The sequence below is a fragment of the Camellia sinensis genome, chromosome 8 (genome assembly GCF_055761805.1).
Source record: "Camellia sinensis isolate YWXY chromosome 8, ASM5576180v1, whole genome shotgun sequence".
Lineage (NCBI taxonomy): Eukaryota > Viridiplantae > Streptophyta > Magnoliopsida > Ericales > Theaceae > Camellia > Camellia sinensis.
Window position 1 is genome coordinate 174,178,786 of NC_138968.1, and position 18,773 is coordinate 174,197,558.

The 18,773-nt window shown below is 35.2% G+C and overlaps 1 protein-coding gene across 18 annotated transcripts in view; it reads right to left on the bottom strand.

The window, feature by feature from the left end:
- Nucleotides 1-277: 277 nt before the first annotated feature.
- Nucleotides 278-18,773, bottom strand: part of LOC114290434 (putative leucine-rich repeat receptor-like serine/threonine-protein kinase At3g14840) — a 58,093-nt gene continuing 39,597 nt past the window's right edge. For 10 of the 18 annotated variants that reach the window (XM_028234365.2, XM_028234360.2, XM_082884154.1 and 7 more), the window contains 12 exons: nt 8,030-8,104; nt 6,303-6,368; nt 6,173-6,208; nt 5,997-6,028; nt 5,245-5,621; nt 4,774-4,969; nt 3,241-3,411; nt 2,561-2,679; nt 2,270-2,480; nt 1,922-2,159; nt 1,455-1,608; nt 278-1,014 (listed from right to left, as the gene is read on the bottom strand). In XM_028234365.2, coding sequence (XP_028090166.2) covers nt 646-1,014; nt 1,455-1,608; nt 1,922-2,159; nt 2,270-2,480; nt 2,561-2,679; nt 3,241-3,411; nt 4,774-4,969; nt 5,245-5,621; nt 5,997-6,028; nt 6,173-6,208; nt 6,303-6,368; nt 8,030-8,104 — 2,044 coding nt within the window. In that variant the 3' untranslated portion in view covers nt 278-645. Of the gene's footprint in view, nt 1,015-1,447; nt 1,609-1,921; nt 2,160-2,269; nt 2,481-2,560; nt 2,680-3,240; nt 3,412-4,773; nt 4,970-5,244; nt 5,622-5,996; nt 6,029-6,172; nt 6,209-6,302; nt 6,369-8,029; nt 8,105-13,298; nt 14,679-18,773 lie in introns of those variants that run through there. The other 8 variants (XM_028234371.2, XM_028234414.2, XM_082884152.1 and 5 more) reach the window with 7 other exon arrangements.

Sequence of the window (18,773 nt, forward strand, 5' to 3'; positions counted from 1 at the left end):
TCTGAATTGTTCATTTTATAAGACTATCCATATATATCATTCATAAAAAAACTTAAATCAGTCCAATAATCATAATATTTTTTTCATTTTATTATGTTTGTCTCTTAAAAAATGAAAAATTTATTATTAAAAATATATTTATCGAAAAACAAGCAGCTTTTGTATTTTTCAACACATATTGTAGATTGTTTAAATTTTTATTTTTTGTAAATTACATGCATTTCATTATTATTATTATTGCCATTTGCTAAGAAAAGAACTTCAATAACCATAAAGATGATACAATAGTTTTTGATAATATAACCATACAGATCAAGATTCATCACAAACACAAGACCATCTTCAAATAAGCCTCAACTAAAACAAAAACAAACAGCCTACGACACAACAATAACAACAACACCAACCAAAAAAAAGAAAAAGCTACATGACATATACTAATAAATAGATCATCGGACCAAAAACAAAGACTCTAAAATAACCGACTCTTGCATTACAGAGTCTGACATGCATTCATATGGATTCATGCACTAAGAAAGTAAAGAGAAAAAAAAAATAGTAGTCAAAAAAACATAACCAAATGGACATACAACAGCAATGTCTATACATATGCAAAAACAATTGAGAGGATGTGTAACAAACACTTCAATCTCTCTTTTGCCACTGAGAACTCAATTTGAGTGGGTAAAGATCAGAGGCGGATGTGGTGTCAGTCCATGGCCCGTCAGTTGAGATACCGTGGCTATGGCTGTCACTCGTGCTCATTTCAGGGCTGTATTGGAACCGGTTATCTGTCTTCTCGGGCTCTATACCATCAATTGAAAAACTTTGAACCTCAGCTTTGCCTTCTAGCATGCTTACCACTGAAGACATTGTAGGCCTGATTGCTGCTGTGGCACTAGTGCATAGCAGAGCTACATTAAGCATCACCATCACTTGTTCTTTGTTGAAATCTGATTCCAACCTCGGATCCACTAGCTCCATCAAATTCCCTTTTTCCTTTAAGTCCAGTGCCTACAAACACAGAGGACAGTTTTGTTTTAATGAAAAATGAAAAGTTGCAAGCTTTTGATATAGAAATTCAATATCTAAAACACATTCTATTTTATTATTTCAAGAAAACCTAAAAATTTCCACACATGAAGAAATATGAGGAAGTCTCACATTTTATACTAAAGGAATTATTTATTAAAGCTAATTACTATATTAAAATGTTCTATAATTATGAACAGGACCACTCAAATACAAAGAAAATCCAAATAAGAATTAATTAACCAAATAAGTCAATTTTTTCCATCTTTAAGAATAAATATATTTCTTATTGATAAAGGATTGACCTCCTTTTTCATGCAAACACAAGCTTTTCAAAGAAAATTTTCCTTGATATACTTCTACCAATGCAAATAATTAAAACAACAAACAATATACAAAAGAAAGTAAGATTTACAAGTTACCAACTCAAGAAGATTAATGGAATCCTCCTTTCTCCTGTAACTACCAGTGGCACTCCTCCCAAAGACAATTTCTAAGGCCACAACTCCGAAACTATAAACATCTACCTTGTCAGTTAAGTAACCCCACATTGCGTATTCAGGTGCCATATACCCACTGCAAAATACAAAATAAAACATCACCATTGTTTTTGTGACATGTTGTCATGTATATACCTCTATCAATGTAGTCGATAATATGCACTGCTTTATTTCCACAAGGACATACCTAACATTAGGTCATTGCCTTTGAGGATTTCTGGGGAAACAAATTATGATACTAATTTTTTTTTTTTTTTTTTTGAAACTTTAGGCAGTGAATTCATTGGTTGCACCAACAATAATCATAATAATGATAATAACAAGAACATTATCAACCAAAAATATAATATAAATAATTCATTAACAAAAATAATAATTTGACAGCTTACTAAGTTCCCGCAATCCGAGTGCTTATGTGGGTATTCTCTTCTTCATCAAGCTTTGCAAGACCAAAGTCAGATATCTTAGGATTAAGATTTTTATCAAGCAACACATTAGTGGCCTTGATGTCTCTGTGGACAATCTTCAATCTTGATTCTTCATGTAGATAAGCCAAACCTTTTGCAATACCAATACAGATCCTGTTCCTAGTTGGCCAGTCTAGTGTTAACCGGTGTTCTTCAGGTCCTTCAGATCACCAAATGATTAAAACTCAAAAATCTTAATATGCTAAAATATGTGTTTATTTTCTGATACCAAAAGCATGCAATAGAGTGAAGCATGAGGTTGAAATTTACCAAACAAAGCACGAGCAAGGCTGTTATTTTCCATGTACTCGTATACTAGCAACAGTTGATTTCCTTCAATGCAACATCCATAGAGCTTTACCAAATTAGGGTGTTGTAAGGCAGAAATCATGCCTATCTCATTCACAAACTCACGATTTCCTTGCTTTGATTTGGAAGAAAGCTGTTTCACAGCAATCACAGTGCCATCCAATAAAAGGCCCTTCATTTCAAAATAATGTCAATTACGAATAGTTGAATTACAATTAACACAAGGGAATAAGTAAATCTACCACAAGATACCTTGTACACCGAACCAAAACCACCCTCTCCAACCTTATTAGCAACATCAAAATTCTTTGTGGCAGCTTTAATTTGCCTTAAGGTAAATGAACCAGTATGTAGGTGTAGACCCTTTAGATCTGTGGAAAAAGCTCAACTAGATAAGTAAGCGCATTCAATAAAGTCAAGAGACTCAAGAAGTCCCACTTGACCTAGGCATCGTAATTTTGTCTAAATAAAGCACTTCCACAATGAGCAAACCAAACTAATTTTGTATTAATCCAAATTCCTAAGGTAGTGTTTGGTATACTTGATGATTTTGGGCAGGAATGGAATGGCTATTCATCGACCTCCCAATGAAATGACCATTCTCCTAAATTGGTGAATGGTGAGTCAATTTGGAATGTACATTTCTTTCCTTTTTACTGAACCAAACAAGGGAATGAATGTTCTAATCAAATGACAATTCCATTCCAACCTTTATTTCAGTGAACCAAACACTCATTTGGATTCTAAAAAAAGGTCTGGACAATAAAAATTATTGAACTACATAATGTGCTTTCTGGGGTAAATAACATAATAGACATTGAATTTTTTATCCCCCCCCCCCCCCAACCAAAAAAAAAAAAAAAACGAACACCATTGATAGTGAGTATGATAGTCATTACTATCATAATTATCCATAGTTGATTTAAAATTACCATGTTCCATCGTATTATTGTGTTGTAGACATCCTTTCCACCAAAGAATACCCAGCATTAGGAAGATAGCAAATACTACTCCAGCCACAATTCCAACTATACTGCCTGTAGATATAGTATTTCCCTTTCTTGATACAGATGCATTACTCCTATTCTCTGATGGATCAAAATCTACATGAACCGAAAACAGATACACCAACGAGATGAAATTGTTAAGGTGATTAATGAATGGGATCCAAGTGAACAAAAAACAGTCAACATTGAAAAAGGACAATAATTTATTATCCATTTTCTCTCTTTAAACTTCACATTTTTAAATGTACAGAAAAACCTCATGCTTACATTTTTTGGTTTCCCAGTTTGCTTGACGTTGCAATAAAGGCTAAGATACAACTAAAATAATTCCATTACCATGTAGTCACATGGTTACTCTTGTTCAAAAGTCAATACTCAGAAGGACTCCCACAATTTGAATCACTTTTATTAACCAACAATTGTAAATAAACATAAATGTAAAATCATTTTGCTTAGTTGGAATGTGGAACTATCCAACAATAACCCCAACAAAGATGAGAAGGCCGACAAAAAATGACCACATTTTGACCTGAATAAAATAATTGAAATGTCAATTTCTATTTATAGAAGAATGATATCTTGCTGCCTGTAAGAAAATTTGTTCCATTGGCAATGTAATCAAAACAAACATAAAGAAGTGATAAAAACAATTGCACTGTCCTCTTTTTCAACCTTTCACAGTTCAATATCATCAAAATCCATTTATTCGTATTATGGTTTGCCTAACTATTTTAGAAGGCTCTCCAGAAACAGCACTGATATGAATACATCCAATGTTGTAAATCATCAGACTTATAAAGGTAAAGGAGTAATCACCTAATGCTGATAGTTGAAATCATAATTGTAATTATGGGAAATAGATACGGGAAACAGAATTGTGAAAAATGGTCAAAAAAATATTATAGGAAACTAGAAATGATAGGTCATATAGGATCGAGTAGAATATGTAAAAGCAAATATTTTAGGAGCCTTGAAATAACAATATAAAGCCTTTGACTACTTTCATACTCGATTAAAAAACTAATGTTAAATAATATATGAAGAAACTTGCAAGAACAATATTGTTGTTAAAAATAAGCTTTGCATGCATGCAAAAATAAAAAAAGTTATGATAAAAGTGTTTCCAGGAAGTTTTTCCAACATTTCCTAAGAGCTTATGACAAGTTCGGGTTTGTCTCCTTTCCAAAATCAAGTTTTCATAGAACAAGTTCCTCCATCAAAGAGATTTCCTAGTAACTATGGTTGATACTTTAAAATGAGGTCATTTCTTTACTAAACATTTAGTGAAAAGAAAGACTCATTATAATAAATATGTAATTCCATTTTCTATGGTTTACTACAATCGATGCATGATGTAAGAAATAATGTGAAATTTGTTAAGATCGTAGTGGCCAGATGAGGTCAATCCCAAATCATTAACACAAGAAAAAACAAGGTAGTAGAAGTTGTACAACATACTACGATTCACAGAAATGGCTGAAATGAGAGGACCATATACTCCCTTAAAAGGGATAGCAGTTGTCCCTCTTCCTGCCCAATAGAACCGTATATCTAATGTGCTTTCCGTCACTTCTGCTGTAAAATTTTGTATGGTTTCCTTACCAACCCCACCTGCTGCATGCTCAATATTAAAATCCTCCAGCACCCGCTTTCCCTGCAGCAATTTAATCCAATCACACATGAACTCCGTATGCAGAAGGCAACTGTTTAAATTTCACTGTGGCAGGGATCTATTATGTTAACCTTGCCAAAAAAAATTAATAATGATTATTTCTTATAGCAATCGATGAAAAATCGAATGCTAAATAGTTGGCCATGGCCAGTAACACGGACATCATCTCCTTTAACATGAGTTACCAACAAAAATATAATACGAGAAAGAGAAACCTTTCTACATCAAATTTTATGGGTGTGAAAGTATAATGTTACCTGAATGTGAACATCAAATGTTCGTCTTCCAACACTAAAATATGTTTCATCATCAGTAAACATGATCTCTGCAAAGTGAAGCTTTACTGTGTAGTTTCCATTTAGTAGACAGAAACCATAGTAAGTCAGGGATAGGGGAGAAAGCCGTGCATTCATGTACAACTCGGAATTCTTCATAGAGAGCCTCGAAGTATTTGTCCAGTGGTATGTCTTTGAAGGGCGATTATCTTCCACAAAGTCACCAGTGCTGCTAAATGCCCAATTAGTTGGGCTTATGAAAAACCATGAAGACCCAGCTGAATCTGTATCTTTTTCATATGTTTTTCCATCAACAGCTACATCACTTCCACCACAATTTATATGGAAAGAAGAGACATCTGAGACAAAAACATAACCAGATTATTTACCTTTGAAATAAAAAGAAATATAGCAAACAAAGAGATCTAGGAAAGAATTACTCGATAACACCCTCCCCTTAAGCCCCCAAAAAATAAACAATCAAGTACATTTTTATCCTTATTTGTGATTTTAACCTAAAAGAAGCTAAACATTTTTTTCTAAAAAAAATCTTCTTTAAGCTGCCATTTTTTATCCACTAGCTACACCTGGAAAGAAGACCAATGAAACCCCAACATCATATTTTCAGTTTCCAATCCCCGAGTGTGTAAGCCTTAAAAACAGGTAAATGCTTTCCACGGCAATGATAACTGTCAAACTATCAACACAAGGAAATAAATAATATTTCTACTTACTTCGTAGACAACCACGGCAGGCAAGAATTTCACTGACAGAACAACATGAGATCATGAACCAGTCAGCAACATATTATATTAGAATTTAGGTTAGATAAGAAAGAAATAAACTGAAACACTGCCCAAATCATTTATGAAAACAACAAAAAAATATTATGAAAGTTTCAGAAATTTACGAAGCATTGTCCTCTGAAGAGCTTCCAAACAAGTTCCTGTAGAAAATAGAGAGTGAAAAGTTGAGCTGGATACACAAATTTTTTGAGAGATTATGGTAGTAGTTATTAAGTAGGACAGAAGCATTCTTACAATTTACTTTGTCGGCTTCCGCAAAATGAATCACCTGATGAGCTTAAGTTGTTATAGGATAGATCGCTGCACACAGAATTCACATTACGATTCATCTTATCTTGAATGCAATATAAAAGTAAGAACCATGTTTTCTTGGCCCTTTTTTTTTTTCTTTCTCTTACACCCCCCCCCCCCCCCCAGTGTGTGTGGGTAAAAGCCGTAATTATTTGACAATCCAAAAAATGGGAGTTTTATTTCCACTCAGTTGTTAAGAGTCTTAAGGGATGCATCTAGTAGCTAATTTGTTCGTCTAATTGTGGCACAACGTCTACATCTTCAACTCCAATCAAGGAAAATCCTATGATGCATCGATGCCTTCTAACATTGAGACGGCCAATTTTTCTTTTGTTTTGGGTAATCGTGCAACAGAAAATGGAAGGTAGAATTTTTTCACCCCATGCTGGAAGGTGCCAACTCACAATTTTTATTTGCATTTTGAAGATTAAGGAAATAAACTTGAATGAAAAGTCTAAGTTCTAAATAAGAAGATCTGTTAGGGGCCTAAACTTATTACACATTAGATGTTTCAATAAAGTACACAAGATTTTGACATATTTTCTTCTTCAATTTAAACATACAAATTAGCACAACACCCCTAACTTAGAAGAATATTTTACCCATCTATGCATTTAACTATTTATGTGGCCCAAACTTTTAATTTATTTTTGATAAATTACCGTTTTTGTGGTATAATATGCTATTGGAATTTGGAAATAGGTTTTTGGGCAAAATAGAAAACTGTTGTTTGTCTAAGGATCAAGGAATGAACTCTAGCTAGAAAACTTCCATCTCGCTCTTTTTTTCCATCCCCCCTCCCTCCCGAATGGTGGCATGAATGAATAATCAAGTTCCAAGTTCGAGGGCATTGGAAGCCAAATTGTTAATGAGGTTTTTTTTTCTCCATGTGGAAAGTACTGTAGCTTGCAACTGACATCGTAATGACAAATGAAGAATTTACACTCACATAATGGTGATACCATGTGGTGGTATCACCATCCAATGAGCAATCTTGATTTGCACTAGGGACCATAACATTGTTAGGTTGGTGGGAGACAAGGGTTGTCCACTTAGTGCAATTAGAATGGTTTGATCGACCTACAATTGAGCAGAATGTAAGAAAGAAGATTTTAGCTATTAGTGGGATGGAACGCTATATAAATACGTCAAGTGGCAATAAGCAAAAGGTCAAGCACCAACACAACTCAAGATCAACTCGTATCATTTCAATTATCCAATTTATTTATTTTTAATTCCCGTACTCATCTTTGAATTTCAATTCATGTTCAATTTCAATTGTATTTCATTACCAGTTAATGCAAGTTCCATTTTCTTCATTTTCCAGCACTCATTTCAACTCCATTTATTTTCACACAGTTACAAAATTATAGCAGTCCTCTTCATTGAGACAAAACCCAAACCAAGTGGTCCATTCTCTTAATCACACACAATCAATCTTGATTAGAAGTCATGCTTTATTCCAATTGGATTGCATTCGATCCTGGCATGCCCGGCACAAATCGCATTCGGCCCAAGTGTTTCACACATCATGCAAACAAAAGCACACAAGAACCAACATGGAAAGAACTAATAATCAAGTAGATTAATGATTTATTGCATGAGGAATGACATTGGACAATTTTACATAACATTGACACCTTTATTAATGGTTTGGAAGAGAAACTTACATTGACACCTTCAGTCTACTATCCAGCATCCAATAAGTAGGCACAGATCCATTGAGCAAGTTACCAGTTAAATAACTAAACAAAAGCGATATCATCAATTAGTCCGGGCACTTAGATTTCTGCACAACTAGAGCATTAGTATTTTGACAAGAAATACAGCCAAGAATCTCACACGAAGTACTGGGGGCCATACAAAATTTGAGCTTTTCAAAATGGATCACATGACATTTGCACCCTCGAACATTACAAAAATGAATTTAAATCCAGATTTGATATTTTGAAGTGAAAATTCAATTTTTGGCCCGTAGAAATCAGACTGTTACTAATATTTCCTGTCCTCTAGAGAGGAAGACATTCTTCCATTAACTAGAAGAGAATGAAGAAAAGGTCTATGGTTTTTTTTTTTTTTTTTTTTGATCGGCAAAATAAAACTTTATTGATGAATAAACAAGTACAAAGAAACAAGTTAAATACATCAATAAAGGGCATGGGAGTGCAACGCATCACAATGAGCAAATTGATCCCAACTAGGTTGGCACCAAAGAGATCATCCTATCATTTGCTAGCACCCCATAGTTGGTGAGGGACCAACGAAAAAAAAAAAAAAAAAAAAAAAAAAAAAAGGAAAAACACATAACCAAGGTAGAACAGCCCCCTAAACAACCCAACCATTAGCAGCAACATACAACAAGCAATCAGGCAACTCTAATAGGGACTAACTAGCTGAGTGTGTTGCTATAAGAAAAACCAAAGAGATCAACAGCAGCCTTGTGATAAAACCAACTAGATCAGCAGTAGCCTTGTGAAGACCAAATAGATACTCTGACCCCATATGAAGATATAACATACACTACTCGAAGACATAGCATACATAGCAGACCCCACCAGACGTGATTAACAGCAGCGAAACAGTGGCAGTCCACTCCAGCCCCAGACAGAGATGCTCTGACTGAAGACCAAAAAACTTAGCGAAACAAAGAAGCAATAACACCCAAGCATCACAGCAGCACAAAACTGAATTAGACATGCAGCACCGGTTTACCAGTAGATCAGATCAGATCACACCCTTCCTTCACCGAGCATCCATTTGACAGTAGCACCCAAGCATCACAGCATCCATTCAACACCAGAGAAACCCAGCACAATCCATTAGCCTTGAACCTGCAATGCTAATGGGCAATGAAGATGACCAAATCAACCAAGAAAATGGGCAATGAAGCAAGATATGGACAGCAGATTCAGGTTCAGAACGACAAAATGGGCAGATGAGAGAAGCAGAAGCATCTAAGATGCCAATTCTGTGCATAAACACTGCTGTCTTGATTTTGTTTTTCCAGGCCAGCCAAGTAAAGAATGAAACCTTAGGGGGGACAGCCTCGTTCCAAATATGCTTGCAAATGTTAAAATGAGGCCCTAGGATAGAGTTAGAGGCAGAGTAGAGAAAGGACACGGAAAATACACCAGGACTTGCAGATGCAGAAGCCCAGATAAGATGATCAGCCCTGCCGATTGACAGAGATGGAGCTGAAGATAGTAGACCAAGTAAGTTAGCTTCTTGTTCCAATTCCCAACTGAAAAGCACTCTCCTAGTGGGAAAATTCCAATTGTTTGGGTTAGATTTTCTTGCCATGAATTGTTGTAGAGAGCCTTCTTTATCTGTTGAGAGATTAAAGAGAAGGGGAAAAGTAGACTTGAGACTAGAGCTGCCACACCATCTGTCATGCCAAAATTTAATCCTACTCCCATCCCCCACTTGGATTTGGCAGTTATCTATATAGAGATTGTAAATATTTGTGCTATGAATCCCAATAGATAATATGTCCTTCCAAACTCTAGAATGTTTGTAGGAGGACTTTAAAGGTGGATGCCAACCAGCCTCATCAATATTGTATTTGCTACATATAGCTCTCCTCCAAAGAAAGTTTACTTGGGTTCCAAATTTCCACCACCATTTGAGCAGTAGACAAGCATTCATATCTCTTATTCTTCTGATACCCAGGCCCCCTTGGTCCAAGCTTTTGGTTACCTCCCCCCATTTCACTAAATGCACTTTCCTTTTAAGATCATTACTGCCCCATAAGAAAGCTGCCTCAATCTTTTCGAATTCTCTTGCCACACCTTCTGGCATCTTAAACAAAGAAAGAAAGTAGACTGGTAAACTAGATAGAGTAGACTTGATTAGGGTTAATCTACCTGCAAAAGATAGCAGTTTCCTCTTCCACCCTGAGAGTTTAGATCTGATCTTGTCAATCACGGGCTTCCAGGTAGATTTTTTACCAGGATTGGCACCTAGAGGCAGACCCAGAAATTTCAAAGGAAGGCTATGGACTTTGCAGTTAAGAAGATGTGCAGTTAAGAAGATGTGCAAAGGAGAGCAATAAAGTATCAGACACACCGACACCGCACACCACGCTTTTGTGGTAATTAATTCTAAGCCCAGATAGAATTTCAAAGCACCTGAGGATTCTTTTGATAAGTACCATTTGATCCCAATCTGCCTCAGAAAAAAGAATTGAGTCGTCTGCAAATTGTATGTGAGACAAGAGGACATCTTTGGATCCGACATGAACACCTCTAAGAATGCCAAGATTAATTGCTCTGACCAAAAGAATGTTTAACCCCTCAGCCACGATATTGAATAAGAAAGGTGATAACGGATCGCCCTGCCTTAGCCCTCTTTGTGGTGAGAATTCCTTAGTTGGAGCACCATTCACAAGAATGGAAATCCTAACTGTAGACACACAAGTTTTCATCCAAGAGATTCATTTGTTACCAAACCCAAAACTAGATAGCAGAGAGAACAAGAATTCCCAGTTAACCGAATCAAAAGCTTTTTCAAAATCTAGCTTTAAGATCAGACCATTCTTGTTGGTCTTCTTCCAACCATCTACCACTTCATTGGCAATGAACACCCCATCAAGGATGTTTCTTCCACCTATGAAAGCAGTTTGAGTTTCACCAATAATTGAGGATAGAGCTGGCTTCAGTCTATGTGTTAACACTTTTGCCAAAATTTTGTACATGGAGCTTACAAGACTAATGGGTCTGTAATCGGATAGGCCGGAGGGATTTTCCAACTTAGGAATTAAACTAATGAAAGTACTATTAATCCCATAAGTCAGTTTGCTATTTGTGTGGAAATCTGCAAAGAATTGCATGATCTCAGGCTTCATAGTCTTCCAAAATTTCTGATAACACAACAGATTGAAACCATCGGGGCCTGGGGCTTTGTTATTATTACAATCCTTAATTGCAGCCAACACCTCAGCTTCACTGAATTCTGCAACCAGATGATGAGAAACATAGTCTGCCTCAATGGTGTTGAATGGCCCTCCCAAGACGGGTCTTTTGACCCAATCCTCAGCAAACAACTTCTTGAAGTGTTGGTAGACCTCTAATTGAACCCTGCTAGGATCCTCATAAGACACGTCGTTAACTACTATAGAGCTGATCATGTTTCTACTGTGTCTGGTATTAGCAAAAACATGGAAGAATCTAGTATTCTTATCCCCATTTAGGGTCCAGTTCAATCTGGATTTTTGGTGCCAAATCCACTCCACCATTCTGAGCAAATGCCACATTTCACCTCTGACCACTCTTCTTCTTGACCTCCCAGAGTCATCCAAGAGTCCATCCTCTGCTAAGATGTCTAATGTATGCAATTCCGCCTCTAAAGCCTTGAGTTTGGATGTGACATGTCCAAACACTTCAACATTCCATTTTTTTAACTCTGTCTTTAGCTGCTTTAATTTTTGAACAATTCTGAATCCGGCCCACCCTGTAACAGTAGTGCTGCTCCAAATGTTAACAAAGAACTTAGAGAAACTTGGATGGAGAGTCCAGGCGTTGAGAAACTTGAAAGGCTTGGGACCCCAGTCTCTTTCATCTTCCATCAACAGCAGAGGACAGTGATCAGAAACTAGTCGAGGCAGGCCCCATAACTTCATTCTGAAACTTATCAACCATTCTGGGCTGAGGAGTATTCTGTCTATGCGGCTCCATTTCTCAGCTTCCTGGGCATTGCACCAAGTGTATTTCCTACCATGAAGAGGTAAGTTATGGAGCTCACATTTCTCAATAAACTCATTAAAATGTTTCATCCCCATGTCTCTCCTGGAGCAGCCAACCCTCTCACCTATATGTCTAATTTCATTGAAGTCTCCACCCATGCACCAAGGTGCAGGAAAGTGATCCTTAAGCTTGACTATACCCGCCCAAAAAGATGATCTAGCAGAGGGGTTATTTGGTGCATATATGTTTATCAAAACACAATCAAAGGAATTATACAAAGAGCCAGAAAGTAATATATACCTCCTAGTGCAGCAGCAGCCAGATAATTGGAACACTGAAGGGTCCCATATGCATAGAAGTCCACCAGCAGAGCCTACAGGATCCACAGACATGAAGTCCATATTTCTGCATCCCCAAAGCTTTCTAGCAACATTTTCAGAGTCCACGGCTTGCTTGGTTTCTTGGAAAAAAACAATATCAACATGCTTGTCCTTAAGCAGTCTTTTAATTCTTCCCTTCTTCTCAGATTTACCCAAACCCCTAATGTTCCAAGATAATAGCTTCATAGATAAACAAAATGGCTAGCTCAAGACTCCCCTGAGCAGAAGCTTATTTCTGATCCTGCCCCTTATCAGAGATTCTATCCTTGTCTTTAAGCTCTAAATCAATTATCTTGCTCAACACAGTGTCTTCTTTCCCATTGTAGTTGATGCCTAAGCATTTCCCCAAGTGTATAGTGGCTTTGGCCTCCTCAAATAGATCATTGTTCGAAGATGAGCTACCATCAGATAGATCAGATTGAGCAAAAGCAGAAGCTGCTGGACTGAAAATAACTGACTTAGATGAATGCTTGTGAGCTGCTGCAGTTCTATAGCCATGGAATCTAGCAAAGCTGGTAAAGCCCTCTATATGAGCCTTCTTTTTCCCTTTTTTCTTTTCAGGCTGCAGAGACTTTGTATTAAGGATAGGGGTTTTAGCTTTGGCCGAATGAGTGAGGTTCATGGGTAATAGCCCAGTAGGTCTTGACTTGGAAAGGGGACTAACAGAATGCACATGGGCTAATATGCCATTACTTGGAGGGTTGAAATTATCAGAGTCAATGGGCTGGGGTAGAATTTCATGGCCACTAGGAGAGTGGGCCAAGAAAACTTCCAAATTAATGCCAGGCCCAATGCTAGGCCCAAGACTAGTAAGAGGTTCATTAGCCAAATTTTCGTCCAAATTGATATCAGGTCCAATACCATTATTAAAATCATACCTGCTAATATGATCAGAAGAGAAGGCTTGCTGTGCACACCTGAACTTGCCATCATTACTTTTTGAATTTAGCTCTGACCCCTCCATCGAAAACCCCTCTACGCATGCTGCTTTGTCTCTGCTGGAACCATCTTTACATGGGGTCTCCTCGACAACAGTACCCACTTCTTCAGCTATGTGACTGTCAGGAAGCACCTTCCTCTGCACAACCTCATTTGTGCAAGCCAGGTCACCACCAATCAAGGCTCTCCTTTCTGCCACCTCATCACCATCAATCTTCACCCAAGCCGCTGCTGCTGGAAGGATCCTACCCTCATCACTGAAGCAGGTTTCAGTGGGGCTGGAGTCGTTCATGCCGAAGGGCTGCAATCTACTAGAATCGGCTAGATGGTCTTCACAAACAAGGATGGGATGCGGATGGCCCTTACACTCTAGAGTAACAGTTTTATTGATGAGCTCCATGCATACGGTAGCCACTCTAATCGTAGCATAAGAGAAGGATTTTGGGTGACAAACGTCACCGTCTATGCTGAGAATAGTGCCCCAGATATTGCCAATGCTGTTAAGAGTAGCCCTACTCCAAAGATGCAGGGGAATACCATAGCATCTCAACCACACACACCGCTCTTGTTGCAGATGATAATCTGGCCTCCATTCCATCACAGATTGGCTCACGTCCTTGAACCACTCTTTGATCTTGCCAATGTTTGATTGCAGAGCACTAGTAGAGTTAAAGGAGATAATTACATCTCTACCTCCTCCTTTTCTGACTTCTATCTGCTCCATCCCTTTCTCCTCCAGGACTGTTAGGATGTTGTGAGTGGAATGCTCATTGTTGAATCTAACAATAGCACTTTCGTACAGCCAACCATTGCCCTCTTCTTTGGCTTTTATGGTTATGTTTGTGTTTGTGTTACCTTCCGCTGCAGAGGTGTCACCCTTTAGGACTTCAGCAAAAGATCTGTGCCCTACCAGTGCATCTTTACCCTTGGAATTGATCGTATCCGAGAATCTTCTGGGAGGCTGAGGGTTTTTCTTACTCTGTTCACTTCTGCTATTTCTGTCATAAGCAGCCAGTTTGACCTCTAGCATAGAGTCATCCACCAAGAGCCCATTTCCTTTTTGGATTGCGACAGATGCTGCTATGCTACAGTTATACCGCACAAACCCGAATCTTGAATTGGTCACTTTCCTTCTTTTGAAAGGAATGTAAGTATCCTTCACAATCCCGAATTTGATGAAGAGTTTGTACAGAGCTTTGGCATCCATAGTTGACGGGATGTTGTCCACAAAGACAGTGATGAGACCATGTTGTGCTTCCTTACTTTGTGCGCCACCTCCTTTCCATTGCCTCACTACCGGAATCCAGCCACCGTCTCTTCCTCTGTTCACCATCAATGAGACCATGCTGCTTTGTCTCTGCTATCAGAGAGAACAATTGGAGCACAGAAACAGCCAAATAGATCAGGCAAATAAATAGAAACACAAATGGTCTTATATTTCAATCAATTGCAGGTCCTAGAAAAGGTCTATGGTTAGCAGCTAACTCATTTTAATGTGACATTTTCAAGTTTAATTTTCAAAGAAAAAATGCATTCCTCCTCTTACATAACTCACACAAAAGAACAATTCGTATTTTCATCAAAGTACGAATAATTTTATTCTCACACAATCAAATACTTTGTTATTAGCATCGTATGATTCACGATTCGAATTGTGCAATTCGATTCAATTCAGTGGGTAATCAATACAAACAGGTTATGTGAATTGCAAATAGCTATGAATCGTAGGTAAATCGGTGAATTGTGAATCGATTCGATTCACTAAATCGATGTTTGGCTTTCTTTTTTGATTTTTTATTATTGGAAAATGGTTCACACAACATTTTTAAGGTCTTTAGGATTACTATATGTCATCTTTTGACTTTTCTCCCTCCCTATTTATTCTCAAATACTCAAACCTTAGCGGAAAAAAATGAACTCTCTCTCTACAATATTCTAGGTTTACATATTCAATTTTATCTAAATACTTGCATTTACAAAATGAATTTTTGGAAGTGAAATTTTTGAAAAAAATTGAAGATTTTGGTTTTTTTAACTTTGTAAAAAGTTAAAAACACTGTTGTTGAGTTATTGTTATTTGGAAGTTGGAAATTGAAAGTTTGTCTTTATTTACTTTCTTTATTAAGAATGGTTGATAACAAATAGTATCTAAAAGGAAAAAAGAGAAGTGGTAAACATGTGAACCTGTGTTAACCTCTTACTTAGACCACATGATCATCATTTAAAACAATATTTTCATTGATTTAAGTCTAAATACTTCATATTTATTAGATATTATATAATATAAGCAAAAACGTTCTACCCTCTTTGAGCTTGAAACTCTCAACATAATTTTTTTAATTTATAAAATACATAAATACACATGTCATTCAATCATCAGTTATTGTATTTCAAATGTAATTAATAATTAATTATTTGGTTCATATGGTAATAATCATTAAATCACTTTAATTTGGAAAGTAAAATCAATTTTTGAATCTATCTACATACTATCTATATACTATTATAATTTTAAAACTTTGTCATGTTTTTCATTTGTCTATTGCTTTTTTTTTTTTGTCACTAAATTTTGAAAGCAAGCATTTTTAAACACGCTTGAGTTCATTAATTTGTTTAATTTGTTTTATGAATTTTAGGTTTGCCAATTCAATCACTTTGTTTGGTTTGAAAATTTCAAAATCTGTATTTTTTTTTTTAATGAGTTTTTTAACTATTTTAATTAATATTTTTTTTAGATATATTTAATTTATATACACTTAAAAAATAATAATTACTTCATTTGTTTTCATCTCATATTTTAGCCAAAATGCCACTAAAAAAGCCATTTTCCTAACGAACCCAATCAAATTAGTAAATATCATAATCCCATTGAAAAAATAAATAAATGGAAATTTTTAAATTTTTAAATTAAGTTAAAAATAATAATTAACAAATATTTTTACAAAGTACCATATCACTACTCTTGACTTAATTCTTAGATAAAACATAGTCCATGGGTTAGCTTGATTTGATCCATAATAGGTTTTTCAAATGTAATTATATATTAATTAAAGTTTACAAATTTCATATAATCGATATTAATCATATTTGAAGAATAAATCTATAAAAATTTTAGGGTTAAATTCGTTTTACCCCCTTATGGTTTAGGACTGGAGCACTTTACCCCTTATAGTTCAAATATAACCAGAAAATCTCCATATTGTTTTGGACTAAAGTACTACCGTTAGTTTTTCCATCCAAACTAACAAAAGGTAACACACAATATTTTTTACAGTGGGCTTTGTTTTCTGAAAAATTAGAATGAAATGAATACAACAAAAAGATAATTTTACCCTCATTTTGTCCAAACCTAAATTTTGAGTAATAGGTTAATCAAAATAAATAAAATATAATATAATATAACATAGTTAAGAATTGATCTAAAATATAAAATATAATTAAAAGTATAAAAATAATAAGAATTAAGAATTGATATAAAATGTAATTAAATTAAAATTAGATTAAAAAATTAGTAATTACAATAAATAGTGAAATATTTTGGATTAGTTGTGATCTAAAATATAATTAAATTAAAATTAGAATAAAAATTTAAGAATTACAATAAATAATTAAGAATTTATAATCAACTGTGATTTAATTGAATTAATACTATACATTATAAATTATATGTATGGGAGATGAGAGAGAAACAAGATAATAAAAAATATAAGGTTTGTGGGCATTAAAGTCATTTCACATCTATAGTTAATGGTGTTAATAGTTGCATTTTAGTCTAAACTTACATGGGAGGCATATGGCTATTTTTAAAAGACGGGAGGTAAAGTGCTTTCAAGCCATACCACATGAAAATAAAATAGATTTTGCTCAAATTTTTATTTTAAGTTTAACAAATTAATAAATATATAAAAAATATACATTTTTTACTTTGATTTTAAAAATATTGAAAAATATATGTATTAATTAAAAATAAATAATACACATGCCAAGCAACTCATGAGATTTGAGCACTAAACAAGACAATTTATCAATAACTAAACTTAGGCTAAGTATAAAAGTTTACTAATAACTATAGCATAATTTGAATTTGAATTTTTTTAATGTAGATACACTTCAAAACTAGCAAACACCTCAATTTTTTTCATCTCACATTTTAGTCAAAACACTACTAAAAAAGCCAATACCCTAACAAACCCACTCAATTGGTAAATATCATAATCCTAATGAAAAAGTTTTAAAACGGAAAGTTACAATTTTTAAAATTTAAAATTTAAAATAATAATTAACAAATATTATGAGTGTAAAGCACAACTTCTTCTTTTTTCTTCTTTTTTTTATTGACGTATTTTAATGACTTCAAATATTTCTTACCATGCATAGCACAGGTTTTCCACTAGTATTTAATATCTAAGTATGTAAATATATTTTTCTATGTAATTTAAAAAATGTGACCGAACCTTTATGATTCACGATTCGATTCGTGATTCGGTACAATTCCATTTCGATTCACGAATCGAATCTCGATTTGACAACTATGGTCAAATATTAGAGGTAAAAAGTAGCCTTTTCTTTTTCTTCTTTGCAAAGCAAAGCAGGATTCTCGTGTTACATACTTTTTCAAGTAGTCCAGAGGGTTACAAGGTGCCTGCTTGTCTACTTCTTGCTTCCTTTCTAATAGTACCACATGAGAAGACTCTTTGGGCCAAAGGATTGTCCGGCTTTATACCCAAATAACTTCCTTGGTTTCATATCCAAGACTCTAAGAGTTAATCTAACATTCATTTAAGTCAATAAATTTCAAGCTAATATGTTCAAGTTCATCGTTTAATGAATTTGATTTTTGGTGCCTTTTGATAATCAGCATCCAAAACTTGGCATAAGGAAACTGATGAAGATAAGATTATATTGTCAAAGATATCAGAAGATATGGAAGATATTAGAACATATGAAGATCCCATGATTTATACTTACTATGATTTTTTGTATCTTTGATTTATTTCAATTCCTTAATTGATAAGATTTGATCGTATCTCTCAATCTATATATATGGTGTATCATGTAAACAACAAGTTGAGTGAATGAAAGATGTATCCCTTTACGGCTTTGTGTGTGTGGATGTAAGCCAATATTAGCCGAACCACGTTAAACGTTTGTGTTCTTACTTTTATCTTTTCTGTCTCTATTATCTCTCTATATTCAACCTTATTGCCTTGTTACCAAATTCAACTTGGTATCAGAACCTACTGAATCCTAGGCATGTTTCTCTATAGAAAACTCTCTCACTCTATATTTTTTGTTATCAGGGTGTTTTTCCCTCTTCCTTGAGTTGATTACTAGTTTGCTGATGTAGTAAACAAACTATATGATTTTTACTTATTTCGAGGTTGCCAATGGGTTCAACAGCATTATTTTGTGAT